The 22,459-nt window shown below is 50.4% G+C and overlaps 1 protein-coding gene across 2 annotated transcripts; it reads left to right on the forward strand.

The window, feature by feature from the left end:
- The first annotated feature begins 301 nt into the window (after window positions 1–301).
- Window positions 302–20,764, forward strand: Il17ra (interleukin 17 receptor A). 2 transcript variants are annotated; one of them, XM_041643598.1, is made up of 13 exons: window positions 302–550; window positions 8,317–8,341; window positions 9,113–9,256; window positions 9,917–10,029; window positions 10,465–10,591; window positions 12,148–12,195; window positions 12,307–12,470; window positions 13,581–13,664; window positions 14,052–14,136; window positions 14,965–14,976; window positions 15,172–15,273; window positions 16,967–17,008; window positions 17,934–20,763. In XM_041643598.1, the coding sequence occupies exons 1-13, from the start codon at window positions 413–415 to the stop codon at window positions 19,433–19,435; spliced, it is 2,586 nt and encodes an 861-aa protein (XP_041499532.1). In that variant the 5' UTR covers window positions 302–412; the 3' UTR covers window positions 19,436–20,763. The 2 variants fall into 2 exon arrangements, with proteins under 2 accessions (XP_041499532.1, XP_041499533.1); XM_041643599.1 differs by lacking the exon at window positions 15,172–15,273 and having other exon boundaries at window positions 17,934–20,764.
- The last annotated feature ends 1,695 nt before the right edge of the window (window positions 20,765–22,459 follow it).

Genomic DNA, 22,459 nt, shown 5'->3' on the forward strand with positions numbered 1-22,459 from the left:
AGAGACTGAGGAAACAGACTCCTTTGAGCCCCCAGTCGGGGACTAGACGAAAGGGGCTAAATGAAGAAACATATCTGGACAGGGTCAGAGTAAACGGGGAGGGTACGATGGCAAGGGCACTCCCGGCTCCACAGCAAGTTGGCAGAGGGCGGGGCCCGTAAGAGGCTCCAGTCCTCGGGGAGCCAAGGAAGCCAAGAGCGCACCTGGGCATGGCGGGGGCGGGGCCAGAGGAAGGCCCGCCCCGCCCAAGGCCCGCCCCCCACCCCTCCCGGCCCGCCCTCGAAGGAGCCGGAAGCCGGGGGAAGGAGGCTGTGCGAAGCAGACGGCTAGAGTCCAGGGCTGGGAAAGCCCGTCTTGAGCCCTCTCCGTCCGGCCAAGCCTGCCGCGAGCGCTCCGCGACGGTGCCTGGGCCATGGCGACTCCGCGCCACCGGCCGCGGGTCGTTCCCGGGCCCGCGCTGGGCGGGCTGCTCCTGCTGCTGAGCGTGCTGGCCTTGGGCCGCGCCTCCCTGCGCCTCTTGGACTTCCCAGCTCCGGTCTGCGCGCAGAAGGTGAGACTGAAGCCCGGCGGAGCGGGGCGCAGCGAGGATGCTGGGGCTATCGGGGGTGGTGGAGGGGTGTCGTCGGACCGGTGGGAAGGGCGGTCGGGAGCGCGAAGAGCTGTCGAAGGTGGCGAAGGCCGTCGGGGATGCGAAGGGGTGGGTGGCCCAGGCTCCGGCGGGCCTGGGGAGGGATTCCGAGGAGGCCCCGGGCGTGAGCGCGACGTGGAGGCGACTCCAGGAGTGGAGTCGCGGTGCGTTCGCGGGACGAGAGGGACTTCTAGGGAAACTACGCGGGCGGCGGCGGCGTCACCGGCAGCGCGAGGCAGGAGTGACAATTCCGTCGGGGCCTTCACATTGGGAGACGGAGACACCAGGGGCTGGCAGTTCTGGATGAACAGGGACCTAGAGAAGGGGCCTTAACCGGTTTGGACTGGCACCCAACTCCTTGCTGCCTAGGAAGTCATCCTCCAGCTCTACCAGTATCAGTCACCCCAGCCCGGCCACAGGGGTCCCCACAAGGTTGGGTAGTGAGGGCAAGCCTGGTGCCCAGGGGAATCAAACAGGATGTGGCCTGGCCACCAGAGGAGGGCTGTCAGATACCGCCCAGCGTGTGTCTCCATCACCATGTGTGTCCCAGAACCGAGAATCCCAGAATTGAGATTTAAACACGTGGGGTGTGCCGAGTTGGAAGTCTGCCAATTTGTGACTATCAAGGAGGAGGACCCCCCGCTGTGCTCGTAGGAAATTGACACACCCTTGTCAGTTGAACTTTGCTGTTAAACCTGACAATCATTGTCCAAAAAAAACCAAAACAAAAACACCTAACCGATGCAAAAACAGACCGTCTGTTCTACAGATAAATTTTCCTCCCCTTCTTCCCTCCAAGCCTTCTTTTTCCTCCACTGGTTTTCCCAGCCCCTTCCCCTCCACTTCCACTGCTGACCCCAGAAACTATGTTCAGTAGCTGAGTCAGAGGATGTAAAACAAAAGGATAGTTTTCCTTATCTAATTTTGTAGATTTACCAAAAAGAGGGTGGAGGGAGGGTGACTATTTCACAGGAAAAAAAAAATGTGTTTTTAAAAAGTCTGAGTGAGAGCTGTTGGGAAATGTCGTAGTGATCCCCATATTGGGCAAAGCAGAGTGACATCTTCAGACAGGACAGAAGTGTCACAACACCAAGACCTGCTGTTTGTGGTTAGTCATTTGCCAATGGCCTTTTAAATACAAGTAAACTGAACCTGAAGAGAGATCTCCTGGGACTGCAGTGTTGGGGTGAAGTTGTCTTGATGTGGGAACTGTCTTGCAAAGGCAGCCGGGAGCTAGTGTTCTTTGTACAACCGGTGAGGTTGCAAAATTCCAGGGAGAAGAAAAATAACTTCCAGCTGAGCTGTTTCTCATTGAAAAAACATTTGGGTGGTTCTGTTCCAGAGCGGGGGCCTCAGAAACAGTTTAGTTAAAGTATTCATTCCTTCTGGTGGAAGGTGCTTGGGCCAGTGTCCCTAGGTGAGGCAGCGTCTGGCTGGAGGAGGTGGATGTCTGTGGATCAGGAAAGGGAGATGGGGTGAGAACTGAGCTCCAGGGGTTGTAAAGTCTGCAAAAGCTAACCTATAAAAAATAAAAAAGGCTAACCTATGTTCCAAGCTACCGGCGCTGTCATAAAAGTTTTGGGTTTTGTGGTTGTTTTGGTTTGGTTTTTGGTTTGGTTTTTAATTTAGATTTTGTTTATTTTTTATTTTATGTGTGAATGTTTTGCCCTCATTTATATATGGGCACCACAGATGTGGCTGGTGGCTGTGGAGTTAATAGGCCGTTGTATGCCCTGGAACTAGAGTTAAAGACGGTTGAAAGCCACCATGTGGGTGCTGCTGCCACTCTCACCCAGGCTCTGGCAGCACAGCTGCTTCTCACTGCTGAGCCATCCACAGCAGTGAGCCGTGTGACTACCAAGGAGGAGGACCCCCCCCCCCCCCCCCCCCCCCCCCCCCCCCCCCCCCCCCGCTGCGCTCATAAACCCTTTTTAGCACAGACAACTAAACTCCAAAGGCTGGCAGCTTTGCAAAAGGGGCTGGAGCTAGGGGTGTGACTCAGTGGTCTCTGGGTCCAGCCCCAGAACTACAGAAAAGGAAAACCCACACTGTATCCGTGGCACAGTGTGGTTTATTTCCACACGAGAGGACTGGATGGGACCTCTTAGAGGGAGCCTGCCACTTTCTAAAAAGAAAGTAGCTGTTGAAAACGGATTTAGCTCTCAATGACTCCCTCCTGTGACTGGAAAGAGGGAGGCTTCAGCATACCTGCCTTCTTCTTTGCTCCATGCTGCAAGCACAGCCTAGGGGCTTGGTAAATATGTGTTGTGTCAAAGTACAAAAGAATAGAAGAAGAACGAGGGAAGGTCCCCTGCTTTTCAGGTGGAGGTAAACTGAGGTCATCACACTTGTTCTGGCTGCCTGGAATTAGCACCTCAAAACTGGGGTGACTAATCTCCCCAAGAAAGCGACCCTGGAGACGCCATAAGTATTGCCCTGAATGCTTTTTCTTTGGTCTGCCTAGACTTTTTATAGTTCAGGTCCCCGCTAACTGCCGTTCTTCAGGAAAGCTAGCAAGCACTGCCCTGTTTAAAGACAGGATGTATGTTACCATGACCAGTTCGTTTTCCTGAGTGCTTGTGGTTTTGACTCGTGGTAGAATGACTGTTTGGCATCGCCCTTTTGTGTGTGGTTGCCGGAAACTGTGCTCAGCCTTATCACTCTTCCCTAAGTCAAAGAGTAGTGCTCTGTGGTGCTCCTATGGTGGACGCTCTCCTGTAGGCAAAGCTACCGAGCCAGTGATGTAATCAGCAGGGAGCAAGCAGGCCCTGCCCCTGCTGACCAGTTCTCACCCTGGCTGCCCACTGCCTTTGTCAGGCTAACCTGCCAGCAGAAGACTCTGGCATCAGTTAGCAACCAGTCTGGAGTTCAGTCAGAAGACCTGGCCCCAGGCAAGCTTCCGCATCCCTTGAACTGCAGCCTGTGTCCTCCTCTCTAACAGGAGTGGTGCTCTCCTCATTGTGGGGAGACCTCAGGCTGTGCGCACTGGGATAGACCTGTATCAGGCTGTTGGTAATATTGGCTCAATGCCCAGAGCTGAACCGTCATTCACTTCTTTTCATCATCCTGCTTTGAGTACAGAGGAGAGGCTCAACATCTCTCTACTGGAGTCAGGGTCACAGTGCTGGGGCATGGTTCTGGAGCAAAGCAAGCTTACTGTAGATCTGGAACCTGGAGCCACCTAACGGTGGAGAGATGTTCTGAGAAGTGTCTTTGTAGGTGACTGTCCTCATGCGAACATCACAGAGTGCACACACACCGACCTGGATGGGACCATCAATGGCTTTGTAAACAGAGACTGCTTGTTCATTTTCCGGTCTTCCAGTTCCAAATAATCACACAGAAACTATATTAATCACAACACTGTTTGGCTGATGCCTCAGGTGTATTTCTAACTAGCTCTTATATCTTAAATTAACCCATTTATATTCATTTATATTTTACCACGAGGCTTGTAGTTTGTTACCTCTTGGGCACCTACATGGCATCTGCCTCCTTCAGCAGCTACATGGCGTCTCCTTGACTCTACCTACTCTCTCCATATCTCTGTTCATATTTCCCACCTGGCTTTACTCTGCTAAGCCATTAGCCAAAACAGCTTCTTTATTAACCAATGGTAATAAAACATATTCACAGCATCCAGAGGGGCATCCCACATCCTGGCTTTGTGTATCCTCTTGATGTAAGCTAAGATGTGGTAAGCTGCTGCCAGCATCACAGTTTAAAGTACAGGATTACGCTCAAAAATAATGATTAAAAAAGGGGCAGTTCAATGAGTCTCAGCTGCTATCATAATCTCTTCATCATTCTGAACATTCTCTGATTTCTATAAGGTGGATAGCAAAGCTATTCATGAGAAAGTAGCTGATAAATGATTTTTGGGGTTTTTGTTTTGTTTTGTTTTAGTTTGGTTTGGTTCTTTGAGACAGGGTTTCTCTGTGTAGCCCTGGCTGTCTTGAAATTTGATCTGTAGACCAGGATGGCCTTCAACTCAGGGAACCAACTGCCTTTGCCTCCCGAGTGCTAGAATTAAAGGCATGAGTCACCACTGCCCAGAAATAAATAATACTCTTTTTTTAGATCTATCTATCTGTCTGTCTATATATCTATCTATCCATCCATCCATCTATTCTATCATGTCTACAGTGTTCTGTTTGTATGTTTAACTGCACAATACTAGAAGAGGTCAACACATCTCATCATATGTTGTTGCGAGCCACCATGTGGGTGCTGGGAATTGAACTTAGAACCTCCGGAAGAGCAGCCAGTATTCTTACCCTCTGAACCATCTTTCCAGCCCAATAAATGATATCCTTGTCTTTCTATTTTGGGGGAATGAGTGGTTGGTTGGTGTTGGTGTCTGGGATGATATTCACACTTGCCTGTGTGATGTTGTGATTGAACCAGACTGTACATGTGCTAAACATTTCCTACTGAATGATGCCCTTACTCCTAGGGATAAGAATTTTGAAAGGATTAAGGAGGAAGCTGGGGAGAAAATTATTGGGCAGAACAAGGTTTGTATTAGTAGTGTCCAGAGATACATCAAATGGGTCTTATATTATTAAGAAGATTACGGGGGCCAGGGCAACACAGATAAACCCTGTCTCAAATAAATAACTGTAGTAATAGGGGCGGCAGGGCTGCATTCTCAGCACCCCCGGCTGCCTGCCCGGCTAGCTTATGCCCAAAATAATTACACGGACACTGTATTCTTTTAAACACTGCTTGGCCCATTCTCTTTTAGGCTAATTCTCACATATTAATTTAGCCCATTTCTAATCATCTGTGTGTAGCACCCCAAGGTGCGCTTACTGGGAAGATTCTAGCCTATGTCCATCCTGGGTCGGAGCTTCATCCCGGGAGCGGGGCATGGCGTCTCTCTCAGGCGTCTGCTGCTGAGAGAGACTCACTTCCTCCCAGCGTTCTGTCCTGTTTTCTCCTCCCACCTATCCTCTAACCAATAAAATGGGCCAGGGCAGTGCCTTTATTAGCCAATGACCTTCCTCCATCAAATAACTAAGATAACGGGCTGTTGTGGTGTGCGGTGGATAAAGGCACCTGCCTCCCAGCTGACAACCTGAGTTCTGTCCCTGGGATCCAGAGAGCGAAAGGAAAGAACCAATTCCTGAGAGTTGTCCTCTGACCTCTCCATATGTGTGCCAACATGTGAAATTCATACACACAACAAATACAAACAATAAAGAAATTGCAGGGACTGAGGATGCGACTCGGTGGGTAAAGCGCTTGCTAAGCAAGCGTGAAGCCCTGAGTTCAGATCCCAGCAGCCACATAAAGCAGCTGGGTGTGGCGGGTGCACCTGTAACCCAGTGCTGGAAAACAGGAGCAAGTGAGTCCTGGGCTCACTGCCGGCTTGGAGCAGCGAACTCCAGATTCAGTGAGAGACCTCGTCTCAGAAAAAAATCAAATAAGGTGGAAAGAGAGACCCTGTTTCCAAACAGCAACAAAAGGCAGGAAGTGACAGAGGAGGGCGTCTTGACATCCACCTCTAGCTCCTACGTATACCTGCACACATGTGTGTATGTACCTCCCACACACACCAGTGTAAACTCTATACTGGAATTAAATTAGAAGAAAAGGAGAAAAGGCTCAGTGGTTAAGAACCACTGCTCCTGCAGAGGACCAGTGTTCAGTTCTCAGCAACCATGTAGTGGCTCATGGCTGCTTCTAACTCTAGTTCCAAGGGATCCTGCTTCCTCTTCTGACTTCTGAAGGCTGTAGGCTGCAGGCATGCATGTGGCATACAGACATACATGCAGACAAAACACCTATACACAAAGTAAAAAGTCCCCTATTTCCTTCCCTAAATAGCATTTTTATTTGCTTATCTCGTTTTAAAATCTTTTGTTTAGATTAATATCATAAACTTCCATTTTAAATTCATTTTTATCAAGTAATATAGGGATTCCTTTGCAAAGATTGTGCTAGTGTATTTAAAACAATAGCTCCCCATGTCACTCCTAAACCTACTCACCAAAGGCGGTCACTTAGGATGGGTCCATCCCCTCCTTTTGCCACCCTCGTATTTGTAACGTGCTCCTCGCCTACTGGTAGTGATGAACATCACCTCCCCTGCTGGTTCCTCGCCATTTCGCCTGCACCACAGTGATCATCAGCCTAGTGTAGTTACAGCAAGGCAGCTGCTGGCTCTGGTGAGGCCACGGGTGGACTTTGATAGAATTGTTCTGGTAATTTCTCCCCACTCTCTTTCACAGATGATCATATGTCCAGTTAGTGACAGGCAAAACTGAAGCAGCAGCTCTTGAAGTACCAAGCTGCCAGATGTAGCATGCTTGTCGGCAAGTGTCTCCCAACCCCTCCCACTTTGCTGCAGCTAGTAGTGGGTAATAGAGTTACCCCATTTGGGGTTTATATGTTTGCCTTTTCTGTAAGAGTTCCCAATCTCAAGGCCAGTTTCTGTCCCTCTGTGTCCAATTCACAGGCGATACTGTGGTGTTTGTCTGTCAGAGTGAGCAGAGACAGTCAGATGGGCCTTGCTCTAAACTTGCAAGGACCATTTGGCAGGCTGTGGTGTGAGTTCAGGGACAGTGAAGGACAGTTAACCAACCACAAAGAACTGGGTCAGGTACAAGAAGGCTGGACCCCAAGAGCATGTGAACTGATGTCCCAAACAGGTAGGACACAGATAAACAGCAGACTCAGAAGGGATCCTGGCATGACATCAGGACTGTCCCTTGGCCCATTTTGTGAATGAAGCCTGGGGCATCACATTGGCCTGAGTCCTGCAGTCTGGTACTGACTCCAGCTGGGTAGGTGTCAGTACCCATTGTACACACGGTGCATCGCTGTGCACTCGTTACCCAGCTCCCTTCAGCTTCACATCTGACTCTGGTCGCGGGGTGGGTTGGGCCAGTCTGGGTAGTTGAGCAGAGCTTGAATTCCAGGGCTTTGCCTTGCTGCCTCGCCAGCTCCGGCTGTGGAGTACTAGATGCCAGCTCTAGAGGAGGTGCCCTACCACCTGGGTCAGACACTGTCTAGGAGGTGGCTCTCTGAGCACTGTTGCTAGCCGAGCTGTGCATAGTGATTCTCTCAGGGTTCCATGAGCTGTATGTTGATGCCCAGTCTGAGAAGCCCTGCCCATGAAGAAATCCTGTTTTGAAAAGACAAACAAACAAAAATGTAAATTTGACCTTTCACCTCTTAGGAAAATTGAAAACCTCAAAAGGTTTTTTAAGGATTTCCTTTGCCAGACAACCCTCTCTGTTTTGTTTTGTCTTTGTTGTTTAAATTCGCAGCTCATAACAGTTATTCAAAAAGCCTCCAGTTCTAGCCCTGCCTGGTGGCCTTTAATCCTAGCACTTAGAGGCAAGCTGATCTCTGTGAGTTCCAGGTCATCCAGGTCTTATATAACAAGCCTTGGGCCAGCCAAATCTACATAGTAAGACCTTGTCTCAGAAGCCAAAAAAATTAAAACAAATTTAAAAGCCTTCAATTATGTGTGCTGTCTGCCCACCACACTGGACATGCGTCTCTTTGACTGGACAGAGGGGACAGAAGTGCAGGCTCCTGACCTGAGAGCAGTGCAGCCCCCAGACGTGAGGAGACAGGAGGGCTGTGGGAACTATTCTCAAGGGGGTGTGACAGGTGGGCGAGCCGTGGCAGCCTGCTCTTCCTCATCTGTAATCACGACTGCTTTCTTCCCACAGGGCCTGAGCTGCAGAGTCAAGAATAGTAAGTCCTCTTTTTTTGTTCCACTTATTGCTGCTCTGTTAATGAAGTGAGGGCCTCCTGCTGACTTCCGCAGGAGCGTCCTGCCTGCTCTGGGTGGGGTTATCATTGCTGGGGCCATCTTGTGTATAGGCTCCAGTGCCCCTTGTGGAAAACCTTCATTCGTTATGCAGAAGCTGGGCAGTACTAGCTGCCACCTGGGTTAGTACCCTAGTCTACCTGACCTTATACCCGATCCATTCAGTTTGTCACAGGCATCCATGGTGCTGGCTTGCTTTTTTATTTTTGTTTACCCTTTTTTTTTTTTTGTCTATGAGAAGTATTTTCCTATGCTGGATATAGAACCCAGGTCCTCAGACACAGCAGACAAATACTCACCACTGAGCCACAACCACCAGCCCCTGGTTTGTTTGTTTGTTTGTTCTTAAATGATGAGGCACCTGCTTCGGTGTCAGTGCTCACTGGGGATGATGATATAAAAACACAGAAGCTCTCATTACCGCCCCTTCCTCCTGTGTCCCCCATTTCCAATGACTGCTTCTTTTCAAAACCCTTCTCTCCAGATGTTCTTTAGACCCAGACTTTGGTGGGCATCCCAACCAGCATTAGAAAAGAGCAGGCAGGGCATAAAGCTTGCCAAGGTCACAGCCGGAGGAAGGTCGAGAACATTTGCAGATGCTGAACCATCCATGTTGGATCTCGCAGCTCTCAGGATGCTTTAGGAGGTGCTCAGGGTCTTGGTTGCAGGTCTCTGATAGTTGTTCTCCTGGCCAGGTACCTGTCTGGATGACAGCTGGATCAACCCTCCAGACCTGACCCCATCTTCCCCCAAACATGTCCGTGTCCAGCTGAACTTCTCCACCCAGCACGGAGAGCTTGTCCCCATTCTGCACATTGAGTGGACACTGCAGACGGATGGTGAGTGGCCACATCAGCCAGGGCTTAGGTTTGCTCTTCTGAAGAGCACCGCTGACTCATGTTTGGTGCTGGAAAGCTCTGTCCCCTATACAGCAAGAGCTTCTCTGGTGTTAGATATGTGTCCACAGAGTGTCTTCTATCCACACTGTCTTTGTGAAAGGCCTTCCCTTGCATTAACTTTTTATTACGTGGAAAGAAAAAGGCAGTGCTTAATTATATAAATAATTCCAAATATTTGCTAGAAAAAAATGGTAGCAGTTTTCCAGCTGCTTTTTCTCCTAGCTTAGGAGCCAGCACCTTTTAAAACATGCCCAGACCTCGTTAGGGGGGAAGGACTGCAGAATTTCTGAACAGAGCGAGCCAGGATCTGTGAAGGGGCGGCAGCAAGTGCTCTCTGTAGGTCCCACTGCTGTGATGCCTGCGACTGGAGCAGTCTCTGAGAGGGTGAGGAGGGCTGTCTTTGTCATTGTATCCTGCTGGCTCTGGCCACTTGGTTGCAAAGTCTTTGTTTGTACTACTTCCTAGTATAGAGTGTCCCTTGTCCTTGTCCTGCTAGAAGGTACTTTCTGTAAGTAGGGAAGTGGGGAGTTAGGGAAGTGTTACACCCTGGGGGCTGGGGTTGTTTTGCATCTGTGTGCCCCTCTCCTCTCTGGCCTGCAGCCAGCATTCTGTACCTGAAGGGAGCAGAGCTGTCCATCCTGCAGCTGAACACCAACGAGCGGCTCTGCATTGAGTTTGAGTTTCTGGACAGCCTGATGAATCATCGTAACCCGGTAAGACGGCAACTTGACTGGACTGTGTTCAAGATGGCTGCCTGCTGTGAGCCATAGTGAGGAACGGATCCTGGCACACCCACCCTTGCTTATTATTGTGCCTCCCACTTGACCTAGCTGTCTTTTTTATTTTATTATTTAAATTCATAGTGCTGAGGGCAGAACCAAAGCATTCTGTAAGCCTGGTTCATGTGTGTGTGTCTCCCCTATGCCCATCATTCTTCAGCATGTGAATGCCATGGCTGTCTACATGGATGTTTTTTAAACAGGTGGAAAGGACAATGGCATCATGCTTCTGATTTTGGATATCCTTTTATCCTTTTTTTTTTTTTTTTTTTTTTTGGCTGATTGTGGAGAGGTATGAGATTGGGACTTTGGATACAAGTGGCTGAGGGTGTTGTGTGACCCATTCCACCTTTTTTCCTGTATCCTCAGTGGCGGTTTTCCTTCAGCCACTTTGTGGTAGATCCTGGCCAGGAGTATGAGGTGACAGTTCACCACCTGCCCAAGCCCAGACCTGATGGAGACCCAAACCACAAGTCCAAGATCATCTTGGTGCCTGGTAAGAGTGCCCTTCCAAGTGTCCACTTGGTACTGGGCTCTTGGTGAAGAATCAGTCAGGGCACTCAGATAGCAGAATCCAGCCTGCTCCACAGTGGCCGCAGATCCAGGGCCTGAAAGTGCCTCCCGCTGAGGCTGAAGTCTTTATGTTTTGAAGACAGAGTCTGTCCTCTGCTGGCCCATTAAATGTGTAGAGATCCCAGGGGTGTGTTGGCAACCAGAGAAGTACTTCCATCCCAGAAGATGTCAGCTCCTGGAAGGGTGGTGCCTGTGCCATCCTCCTGGACTTGGCTTGCCTCACTTTGTTCACGCCCCACATCCCACCTGCATTTGTCCAGCACGCATCTTGCATATCCTGTCCTTGCCCCACCAGTCCGTGCTGTCTGTGGTCACCACCAGCCACATTTGAACCACATCTTTCTGTGTCATTTTTGTTTGGTTGGTTTTGGTTTTTCAATATAGGGTTTCTTAGCAGTTATGGAGCCTGTCTCTCTGTAGACCAGACTGGTCTCAAACTCACAGAGATCCGCCTGCCTCTGCCTACCAAGTACTGGGATTAAAGACATGCGCCATCACTGCCCAGCTTGTTTGTTTTATTGGTGACTGTGGAGAGAGAATTCAGGGCCTTACACACTGAGCAAACACTTTACCACTTAGCCACACCCTAGCCCAAGAAATGCTTGTTAAAGATGGCAACAGCTCCTCACCCAGAAGCACACGTCTGCTCATCTGCTTCCTTTGTGTACTGAGTGTTGTCAGTTCACTTCCACTGGTTTCTTCTATAGAATTAACCTGAGGAAAACAGGAATTTCCACTGTATGTGCAGAGCCCAGGGCCACATCACACACGGGGGGCTCAATAAGTACCTGCTAAATGACTGGGAACCCGTTAGAAACACTGCTTCCCAGGTGCTCAGTGGCAAGGTGCCTGTCTGGGTTTGATCCTCAGTTCTATGAGCACAAAAAGAAAAATATGAATGAATGGGTACATGCTGACACTTGGCACCCAGCCAGGGCTCCTGTGGGAAGTCAGAGAGGCTGCAGCGGCAGACAGAAGGGCCTCTGGAGTAGAAAAGGTAGAGGCCATACTGGCCGGAAGACGCATACATAGAAAAAAACAGGGATTTTTCGGCCACGTGAAGCAAGCTCTGACTCAGGATCAATATGTTTGAGTCAGGAGGGCTCCCTCAGTTAGGAACCAGGTTGCTCCATTTGATGGGATCTCTGGTCAGGGCCAGCTGTCTGGGCCTGGAGCAGGCTGTGAAGGGGCGTCTTTGAACAGGCTCCCCAGGGGCACAGCAATCTTGGCCCCTGTGTCAAAAATGTGCAAGAACAGACTGGGTTTAGTGGCTCATGCCTTTAATCCCAACACATGGGAGGCAGAGGCAGGTAGATCTTTGTGAGTTTGAGGTCAGCCTGGTCTATAGTGAGTTCCAGGACAGCTAGGACTATGTAGAGCAGCCCTGTCTCAGAAAAACAAAACGAAAGACCAAAATTTTCAGGAACAAACTCTCTCAAGGCAAAGACTTACTGATTTCTCCTTTATTGGGGTTGGCAGACTGCGAGGACTCCAGGATGAAGATGACCACATCGTGTGTGAGCTCAGGTAACAGGCTGACCTAGGAGACCTTGACCTGGGCAAATTAGCATGCACGACACATGTGCTCGTGGACACACATGCTCCCCTCATTCCCAACCCACCCTGTACCCTTGGCAGGCAGCCTGTGGGATCCCAACATCACTGTGGAGACCTTGGACACCCAGCAGCTGCGAGTGAGCTTCACCCTGTGGAATGAGTCCACCCCCTACCAGATCCTGCTGGAGAGTTTTCCACACTCGGACAACCAAAGCTGCTTTGATGACATTCAGCAAATCCCTGCGGTACCTGTATTTCCTGCCCCCTCAGACACAGATTAACACACCTCCCAAATCCTCCAATTTCCTCCCTCCTGGCTAACCCTATTGCCAGAGCCCAGCACTGTGCTCAGGTGCACCTGGCTGTTGCCTTTCCCTCTCAGAAGGCAGAGGGTTCTGGTATCTTTGTGGTTTGTTGAGAATAGTTTGTGAGCATAGCCAAAGTGACTGAGTAAGCTTTAGACTGTGAATCTAAATACAGAGGTTTAAGTTCTCTCTTTCCCAAGCCTGTGGTGAAGCTCAGATTGGATTGCAATTGAAAGTAAAAAATGACTCTGCCAAGGCTTCTGCTGTCTTCTCCCAGACAAGAGACGTAGATTAAAGTTGTAAGGTATTAGTTGTTAACTAAAATTTTATTTCATCCCATCAATCTTCTGGGGATTTGGCTTAATAACATCACTTGATTTGCATTTAATAGATGTAAGATAAAGGTTTGCAATCCTTAAATAACAGAAGTTAAACTTAAAAGTTTGCTTAGGCCTTTGAAGGCCTTGGGCTAATTTTGTCCTAAACTTGTAGTTAAGGAAACTAATTATTGGGAGAGGGTAGTGGGAGGGTTTAAGTGGCAAGAATAATTAGAGTGTCAGGTTTTGTTAATTGTTTTGAGGATCCCCTCATGACTGCATCTTCAGTTGTTAGAGTAGTGATGATACAGGCCAGCCCACCGCCCCACCCGCATTTTCCACAACCCATCCACGCCTCCACATTCTTGCCTGGCCTCTGTGTTTATTCTACTTTCTCTCAAAAATTATTTGGAAATTTAAAAAGAAATGAGATTAAGACAGAGGGAAGTAGGTAAGATGAGGCCAAGAGAGCAGAAAGTGTGCTGTGCTGCACACCCGCTGCATACGCATAGATTGGTGCCCTAGTCCCAGCAGCCAGAGCAAATGTGCCTGAGTTTACCACAGGCTAGTCACCCTGCAGAAATGACAGTTTTCCTGGAGCGGAAATCAGAAAAGCATTTCTCCCTCTGGGGCTTGTAAGAGGGGCTCTGGCCCACAGAGGGTCACTTTCCCAATAGCTTTCTTTGGAGATGTACAATCCCAAGGTCTCACCAGCTTCTGCTGCTCTCTCCAGCCCAGACAAGAAGAATTCCACCAGCGAGCCAATGCCACGCTCCCTCTAAGCAACTTTAACTGGTGCTGCCACCACCACGTGCAGGTGAGTGGGTAGAGTGGCAGGAGAGTAGTGTGCGCAGGTGACCTTCCTCTGAGGCAGGCAAGGAGGGCAGCTCCAGCCACTACTGGCTAGGAGCCTCTGGCTGCCTTCTCCTCCTGGTCCTCCCAGCCTGATATGAGTGGGAAACCTGGTCTAACAGCCACCCTGAAAAATAAGGAGCATAGGCCCATTGAGATGGAGTCTTACCGTATTCCCTAGGACTGGCCTTGAGGAGACTACCTTGGCTTCTCGAGCCCCTGGGGTCTAGGTACACTACCACATGCGGCTCAACAGCTACATGGAGTCCCGAGCCTGGCCAACCAGGGTCTGTCACTCACATCTGATCCCAGAGTATGAGAAGGCATCTTCTTCACCCTTCTGCTCCCCCAGGTCCAGCCCTTCTTCAACAGCTGCCTGAATGACTGCTTGAGACATGCTGTGACCGTGTTCTGCCCAGACATCCCAAAGACCCCAGGTAGGAGAGAAACGGTTGTCGTTGGTATATATGGGATAAGCGTGATGGAGTCGTCCATGGAGAAAGGTCCTGACCGTGCAGAGAGGGAGATTTAGTTCTGAGCTACGGTTGTGAAGGTGGAGCGCAGAATGACACCCGTGGGCTGGACTCCTTGCCACCTTGCCCAGTCTGCACCTGAAGGCAAAGGGCTTTGCCTTTCTTACCAACTCAGTATCCTTGGCTGAAGAACGGGATAGTTATTCCCACCATGTTAGAATATGTTCCATAGAAGTGCTTTAACACGCCAAGTTCATGTATGAGAAAACTGAGGCACAGGTATTAATTTGCCAATGTTCACACAGCAAAGACGTAGCCCCGGACTCCTACTTGAGCTTATAGGGGTTGGCAGCCACATGTCCCTGGCTCTCAGCTTCTGCCGCATGCAAATCAAATGGGGACAGGTGTGGCACAGTGGTGGAAGGAGCCTTGGCCCCCATAGAAAGAATGGTATTGCTTTGAGCTTTGGCTGAAGGGGCTCCAGAGAGAAAGCTACACCAAGTGTATGGTGCCTGGCTGCAGGGTTAAGGCTGTCTGTGCTGTCTCTGGTGGGGTAAGACATCAGCGAGCATCTCTGATAGGTTAAAGCCGTTAGTGGGCATCTGTGATCGGTTAAGGTCATTGTGGGCATCTGTGATAGATTAGGGCCATTAGTGGGGCATCTGTGATAGGTTAGGGCCATTGGTGGGCACCTGTGATAGGTTAGGGCCTTTGGTGGGCATCTGTGATGGGCTTGGGTGACTGCTAATCATTAAGAGTAACCCTGTCCTGTTTCCTTTTGTTCTATTACAGATTCTCTTGCAGGTAAGTCCTTCCTACAGTCAAGGTCATTCCCAAGGGACCACACGAGGCCCCAGCTGATCCCTGAGCTAATCCAGGAAGGCAGGATGTACCCACAGCCAGCCAAAGGGTGAAACCATTAGTGTAGCCTGGTACAGGACAGAGCCTGGGCTGGGTGTGTGGGGCCCACCCAGACTCACGCTGTTCTGCTTGTCACAGACTCTATTCCCCTGTGGGTGTACTGCTTCATCACGGTCATTGCCATTCTGCTGGTGGGCTCTGTGATCCTGCTGACCATCTGCATGACCTGGAGGCTTTCTGGTAAGGAGTATGCTGGGGCTTCCTCTCTTCTCTTTTCCCATGTGTCCTCCCTTCTTGCCCCAGCCTCACAGTCTAGACCTGTCATCCTGTGTTTAAGGGGTGTCCTCCACTCTGCCCTTCCGTTCCTAATTAAGATCTCAGCTATCAGGAACCTAGAACCAGGCACCAGTCTGACCTGGAATCAAAGACCAGCTCCATGTGGAGCTCCCTGAGCCTCAGACTTCTCTATGACAAGATGGCAGTTACAATGATCTGCATGTCCTCAGGTACAGGGAGGGCTAAAGGGAACAACAAGCAGGAATTCTCCCTCAGAGCTTGGCTCCTGATGTTTGCTCAGTGCCATTCGCCACAGTGATGTTTTTGTTGTTCAAGTTAGTGTCGCTAAACTCAACAGATTGGAAGGAGCTAGGGTGGGATTTCCGTGCATCAGCCATGATCACTCAGACAGAGCAGCCTGAACAACCTCATCCTCAAGTCCCCAGCCTGTGCCTCTGAGCACAGAGACAATCCAGGGGCAGCAGGGTGTGACAGAGAAGACTCGGGCTCTTAGCCCTGACTCCAAGAGTGGACTTTGCTCTCACCAACTTTGTACTCAGAGGAGTCACTTGCCCTTAGGTTTCATTTCCTTTTCAGTAAAATGGGTGCCTCCAAGAACCTGGAATAACTGCTCAATCCCCACATCCTCTTCTACTGGCCAAGTTCTAATCGGGAGGAGGGGGATGACAGGCTAAAGGGCTAAGCTTTCCTGTCCTGGGACAGAATGTCTTCAGTCATCTGGGAAGCTATTTCTACACTTGCCAATATCCATGTGGACTATGGTTTCTGGGCAGAGTCATGTGACATCTCAATGTTAATGCTGAACCATGCCCCAGCTGCTACTACGTTTCCTGCTGTTTCCTAGAGTGTCCTCAGCACAGGGAGTTGAACAGGAGAAATCTCACTCACTAGTCATTAGACTGGCTTTGACAGTTCTGGGCAAAGACCCAAAGAATGAGGGTTGAAATTAAGATTCTAAATCTTCTTTAGGAGCCGTAATTTAGAAGTAGAACACTTGCATAATATACATGGGGCCCTGGGTTCCCTCCCTGGACCAAAAAGAAGTAATCCTCCTGGTCATGTGTCCAAGGGCAACAATTACCTAAGAATATAGTTCCCCTTCCTCATCTTGAGAACATGAGGAGGAAGTGTAGCAAGGGCCATGGGGGCTGCTTCTGGGAGGCAGTGTTGTAAGATGTCTGCTTCCTGCGTGGACCGCCCTTCCCTCCAGTGGAATCTGCTTACAGAGGTCTGGGAAGCAGAACCCTAGAGAGGGGCTGCTAGGGAGGACACCCCAGCTCAGGTCTCTGGCTCTCCACTTGCTGAGTACCGCAGATAATCCATGCCCCAGCTGACTGAAGGGCCCAGCACTTCCCACACAGTCTCTAGACTGTAACACCATAGACCCATTCCTCAGGAGGAAAGATGGAGTGTCGGGCATTAGTAGCTCTCTATTCATACAGCTTCCTGGAGCAGCTGACTCGGCCCTCACACCCACACAGCTATATGCCTCTGTCTCTGCAGAGGCCCAGAATATCTTGTCACCAACTAGGGCCTGCTCCCTTGTTCCCTTCGTCACTCAGTACCACTGGCCCCGACACCTGTGAGCTGCTCCCTTTTCTCTTGAAGGCACTCAGTAGATTTCTTTGCCCTGCAGGTTCTGATCCTGAGAAACACAGCGATGACTCAAAATGCAGCGGTGAGTAGCATGTGTGCTGTGGGCGCAAGGCCGTTCTCTAAAGCCTGGCCGTGAGCTCCTGGAGTAGATGGATAGAATGTGTCTCTAGTCAGACTTTCATACCAGAGGAAGGCTCCATCCTCACTTAGGACACGTATCCACCTCATGCAGAAAGGGCTTTTGGGTAACCAAAACACAGGGCCCAGAAATTAGAAATTTCTTTTTCTAATTGCTTAGCCAGAAAAGGGAAGGTGAACATTTTATGGGGAGCACTCTTCCTGAGTGGGTGTTTCTTTTCCCTAGGCAGATCCTTGTACCTTTTAGTACTTTTATTTATCTTGATTTAGGAGGTCTAGAGGTCTTACTATGCAGCCTTTCCTGTCCTGAAACTTACTATGTAAATCAAGCTGGCCTAGAACTCATAAAGATCCTCCTGCCTCTGACTCCCAAGTGCTGGAATAAAGGGGTGTGCCACCACAGCTTTTTTTAAAATTTAAAATGATTAAAGTATCAGCCAGTAACCAGATGGAACTGTGGTGGGGGGAGTGTAGGGGTGAAGGAGGAGGGAGATCGGTTCTTCTTCACGCAGGCCCCTCACTGATTTCTCGAACATCACAGCAAGGCAGTGTAGCAACATCTGGCCCACCCAGAAGGCTGTTAGCTGAAGACAGCCAAGCTCTACCTTTGGTACAGGTAGCTTATAGGCTGTCTCTAGAGCAGTGGTTCTCACCCTTCCTAATGCTGCAACCCTTTAATACAGTTCCTTGTTTTATGGTACCCCCCCAGCCATAAAATTATTTTTGTTACTACTTCATAGCTATAATTTTGCTATTATGAATTGTGATATAAATACCTGATATGCCGTAAGGTTGAGAGCCACTGCTCTAGAGGGCGCTGCCCAGGTCCAGCATGTGAGCATCAGCTCGTATTCTCTTGTCTCTCACAGGCAATTCAACGGTAGCTGAGCTGACTCCCCCGCCTCTGAAGCCCAGGAAAGTCTGGATCATCTACTCAGCCGACCACCCCCTCTATGTGGAGGTGGTCCTCAAGTTCGCCCAGTTCCTCATCACTGCCTGTGGCACCGAAGTAGCTCTTGACCTCCTGGAAGAGCAGGTTATCTCAGAGGTGGGGGTCATGACCTGGGTAGGCCGACAGAAACAGGAAATGGTGGAGAGCAACTCCAAAATCCTCATCCTGTGCTCCCGAGGCACCCAGGCCAAGTGGAAGGCCATCTTGGGTTGGGCTGAGCCTGCTGTCCAGCTACGGTGTGACCAATGGAAGCCTGCAGGGGACCTTTTCACGGCAGCCATGAACATGATCCTGCCAGACTTCAAGAGGCCAGCCTGCTTTGGCACCTACATTGTTTGCTACTTCAGTGGCATTAGTAGCGAGAGTGACGTCCCTGACCTCTTCAACATCACCTCCAGGTACCCACTCATGGACAAATTTGAGGAGGTTTACTTTCGGATCCAGGACCTGGAGATGTTTGAGCCTGGCCGGATGCACCATATCAAAGAACTCGCTGGGGAGAATTACCTGCAGAGCTCTAGTGGCGCGCAGCTCAAGGAGGCTGTGGGTAGGTTCCAGGAGTGGCAAACCAAGTACCCTGATTGGTTTGAGCGGGAGAACCTCTGCTTAGCAGGTGACCAAGATCTCCTATCCCTAGATGAGGAAGTGTTTGAAGACCCACTACTGCCACCAGGGGAAAGAATTGTCAAACAGCAGCCCCTGATGAGGGAGCCTTCTGAGGGCTGCCTGGTGGTGAATGTCTGTGTCAGTGAGGAAGGAAGTGGGGTAGCAAAGCTTGATCCGCAGCTGCGGCCACAGAGAAAACCCGTGGCTCAGACTCTCCAGACCATGGTGCTGCCGGCAGAACAAGTGTCTGCGGCTCATGTGGTGGAACCTGTTCCTCTCCCACATGGCAGTGGAGCTGTGACCCAGCTGACCCTGGCAGAAGACAGCGAGGCCTGCCCGCTACTGGGGGCCCAGAGGAACAGTGTCCTATGCCTCCCTGTGGACTCGGATGACTTGCCTCTATGTAGCACTCCGATGCTGTCTCCTGACCTCTTCCACAGCGATGCAAGAGAGCAACTAGAAAGCCTGATGCTCTCGGTGCTGCAGCAGAGTCTGAGCGGACAGGCCCAGGAGAGCTGGGTGAGGCCCGTGGTGGTGCTCAAGGAGGCCTGCACTTCCTCTGAGGAGGAGCAGCGGCAGTCCGTGCAGTCGGACCAGGGCTACATCTCCAGAAGCTCCCCACAGCCCCCTGACTGGCTCACAGAGGAGGAGGAACCAGAACTGGATGAGTCCTCTGAGCCTCTGTCTCCTGAGGTCCTGCAGAACCTGAGGAACCTCCAGCGGCAGCTCCTCTTCCAGGAGCTTGAGAAGAACCCTGGCTGGGACAGTTTGGAGCCACGGAGGCCAACCACAGAAGAGCAGGCTCCCTCCTAGGGCCTCCTGCTGCTGGTGCTTTAGCGGATGTACATTGTACTGGTGTGTGTGGGGCGGGGGGGGGGGGGGAAGCGCGGCAGCTTTGGAGATGTGCATCTCTGAGTTTGACATAGTGGCATATACCTGAAGTCCCAGCACTTGGGGCCTGAGACTTGATCTCCTGAACCAGGGGGTTCAGGGCCAGTGTGGGCAACAGAGCAAGACCTCAGAAAAATAAATATAGACATTTTGATCCTGATCCCTAAACACCCCCTTTTACTCGATAGGCACATCTGGTCATCATCATACAAGAATCCACAGCATGTTTCCAGGCTCTCATAGCCAAGTGGGTCACTCATTCCTAGAGCATCTGTTCTGTACCTTACTATGCATCAGGATTGGGGATTAAAAAATAAGTGACATGACACAGCCTTGGCCACCAAGAAACTTAAAAACCAGTAAGGATGAAAAATTAGCCAGGATGATAATAGGAGACATGAGGCTGCTGCCCTGACCACAGAAAGAACCCTAAGAGCCTGAGAGTGGAGGTCTTGGGAGGGGAGCAGCCTGTGGCTTGAGTATTATGCTCAGGGTGGAGAGAACTTTGAGGCTAGGGTGGGAGCAGCTGGGGACTCATTCCTAAGTGGATCTGTTGCCCTGTGGGGGAGGAAACTGCATGCCAGATATACCCAGAAGTCTTCTCAGATCCGTTTTGTACAAAGAGTCAAGAAAGAAATGGGGGCTGCAAAACTTAAGCAGGAAGAGGCGTGTGAAATCCTGAGCTCAAGTGCTGGCAGCCAGTCTGTGGGAGGGCTGGTGCGTGGTTCACGGAGTGCAGCCACCTGAACCCAGCAGCTTGGGGCCCAAGACCCCTCAGCTCTACCTCAGGGTATAGTAGTGGAGCAAAGTAAGATGTGGGGGTTTTGTGATGGGGACATGGCAGTGGGCAACACAGCGGGCCCTCTGAGATCAGAGGAAAGTATGTCACTGTGGGCCTAAGGCGTAAGGAAAGGTTGTTTAACGTAGCTCCTGGGATGCCCTCTTGGGGCAGATAGCAGGCTTGGGTCCTAGAGAATACACAGGTGTGCATGCCCTGAGCCCCATGCTGTCCACTGCCAGCCCTTCAAGCTTCAGGGAGAAAAGAACTACGAAGTCTGTGGGCAAAGCAAAAGCAGTGTTTCCGTGTGTGCATATGTGTGTGCCATAATGAAGACTTTAATTAAAGTTACTGTGTTGGTAAGAGCTCATAGTTGTTATTGATCACCTCTCAACCATAAGTAAAGAAGTTCCAGATAAATCTTGCCTGGTATTAGCAAGTCCTTAAGGTTCCTAGTCTCAGCTGTGGTCCATATCCAGCGTGCCGCAGCTACGAGCCAGGGGAGAGAAAGAAAGCCCCTCCCACCCATCAGCCTTTGCCAGCTCTGTTTCCTCTCAGAAATTCTGGCAGTGAGCGTCCTTGGGTCTGGATGCCAGTTAAGCTTGTGACATCCCCCTAGCTTCACCTATGGATGAAGCATCAAGGGGCTCTCCCAGCAGCGAGAGCCCCACAGCAGCACAGACCTGCCCCCCATAGTGTCCTCTCCAGCTTGGCCCAGTGCTCCTAACCCTCAGCTTCCAGCTGCTGCCCATTAGAGGGGATCAGTAAATAGATCCTTCTGCTCCCTTTTCCCCCTAATATCTTTGTTGAGACGTTCACACATCAGATAGTTTACAATTGGCCCTCTATTGAGTGGTTGGTATTTTCAGAGTTGAGCAGCCGTCAGTAGAATCACCTTTAGAACACTTCTGTCCCCTCAGAAGAGACTGGGGACTCTGCAGTACCACCCAGCCTCCCTGGCAGCACCAGCCCTGCTTTCTCTCACTCTCCAGACGTGTCTGTTCCAAAGCTTCCATGTCATGAGATCAGAATTCTCCTGGTCTCGTGACTGTTTCATGTTCTTCCCACCCCATCGTTCCTTGGAGGTCTTTGCTCATCCTGAATGTTAGGAATTCTATAAACCAATGTCTGCTGACAGAAAAATGCCAGAATCATCAAGAACATTAAAATCATTCCTTCATGCTTGAGGAGCCATGCCTAGTGAAACTCCCGCTTTGGCCTGGCCCATTTGAGAGGCTGAGACAGGAGGACTTCCAAGTTGGCGCTGGTTATATTTAGACCCTGTCTCAAAACAGGAAAAATGAAAAAAGATGGCTCTACAGGTAAAGGTATTTGCCAGCAAGCTTACTGTCCTGAATTCAATCCCTGGGGCCCACCTGGAAGGAGAGAACATGATCTCGGCACGAATTTCATGGCACATACAACACGTGACACACACGTCAATTAACAGGAATAAATGGAACCCTTTGGGGGGACTAAGTATGACTCAGGGATAGGGTACTTTCCTAGCACACGTGTCCTTGGGGTTGGAGGTGGCTGACAAGCACGCACTGCTCTTGCAGAGGACCAAGTACCACGCACCCACACGGCAGCTCACAATTACCTGCAACTCCAGTTCCAGGGGATCCACTGCCCCCTTTTGGCCTCTTCAGGCACCAGGCATGTGCATGGTGCACGTACATACAGCCAAAACACTCATGTACAAAAGTCTTTTTAAGATTTCATTTGCAAGAAGAGCACCCCACTGATAGACGCCACTGCCCCCATGTTCTGCTTTCTTAACTCTTTGGTCAGCTCCTAGAAAGTAGCAGAGGAGGCTTGCTGAGTAGACAACATCAGTGAGCACGTGACCAGAACACACATGGGGCATGTACCCCAAACCAACTTCAGTGCATCCTCAGGCAAGCTCCTGACTGCGGAGGTGGCTCTGACCTCTTCCTACCTGAGCCTAATCAAGAAAGGAGGTGTGGGGGGGGGGCAATAAACAAGGAATAAGGGACAATTAGACGGTGACCTGGGCATCACTTGATAAAGTGTTTCAGTCCAGATCTAGTTTCTGGCAATGCTTTGGGAGGCCCAGTGCTCAGTCCCTGCACCATGCATTCCCGCTGGCATCTGTGAATGGGAGGCTCCCATTCTAAGTAAGCAGTAGAGCAGGGTTTGCCCTA

Source organism: Microtus oregoni, unplaced genomic scaffold (genome assembly GCF_018167655.1).
Source record: "Microtus oregoni isolate MIOR12 unplaced genomic scaffold, Mior012 000002F_ref0000024, whole genome shotgun sequence".
NCBI lineage: Eukaryota > Metazoa > Chordata > Mammalia > Rodentia > Cricetidae > Microtus > Microtus oregoni.

What these genes read in the sequence shown, in the direction of transcription:
- Il17ra (XM_041643598.1), top strand. Translation starts at nt 413, where the DNA reads ATGGCGACTCCGCGCCACCGGCCGCGGGTCGTTCCCGGGCCCGCGCTG. An exon ending in CATGACCTGGAGGCTTTCTG is followed by an intron (nt 15,274 to 16,966) that starts GTAAGGAGTATG and finishes TTTGCCCTGCAG; the next exon opens with GTTCTGATCCTGAGAAACAC. An exon ending in CGATGACTCAAAATGCAGCG is followed by an intron (nt 17,009 to 17,933) that starts GTGAGTAGCATG and finishes TGTCTCTCACAG; the next exon opens with GCAATTCAACGGTAGCTGAG.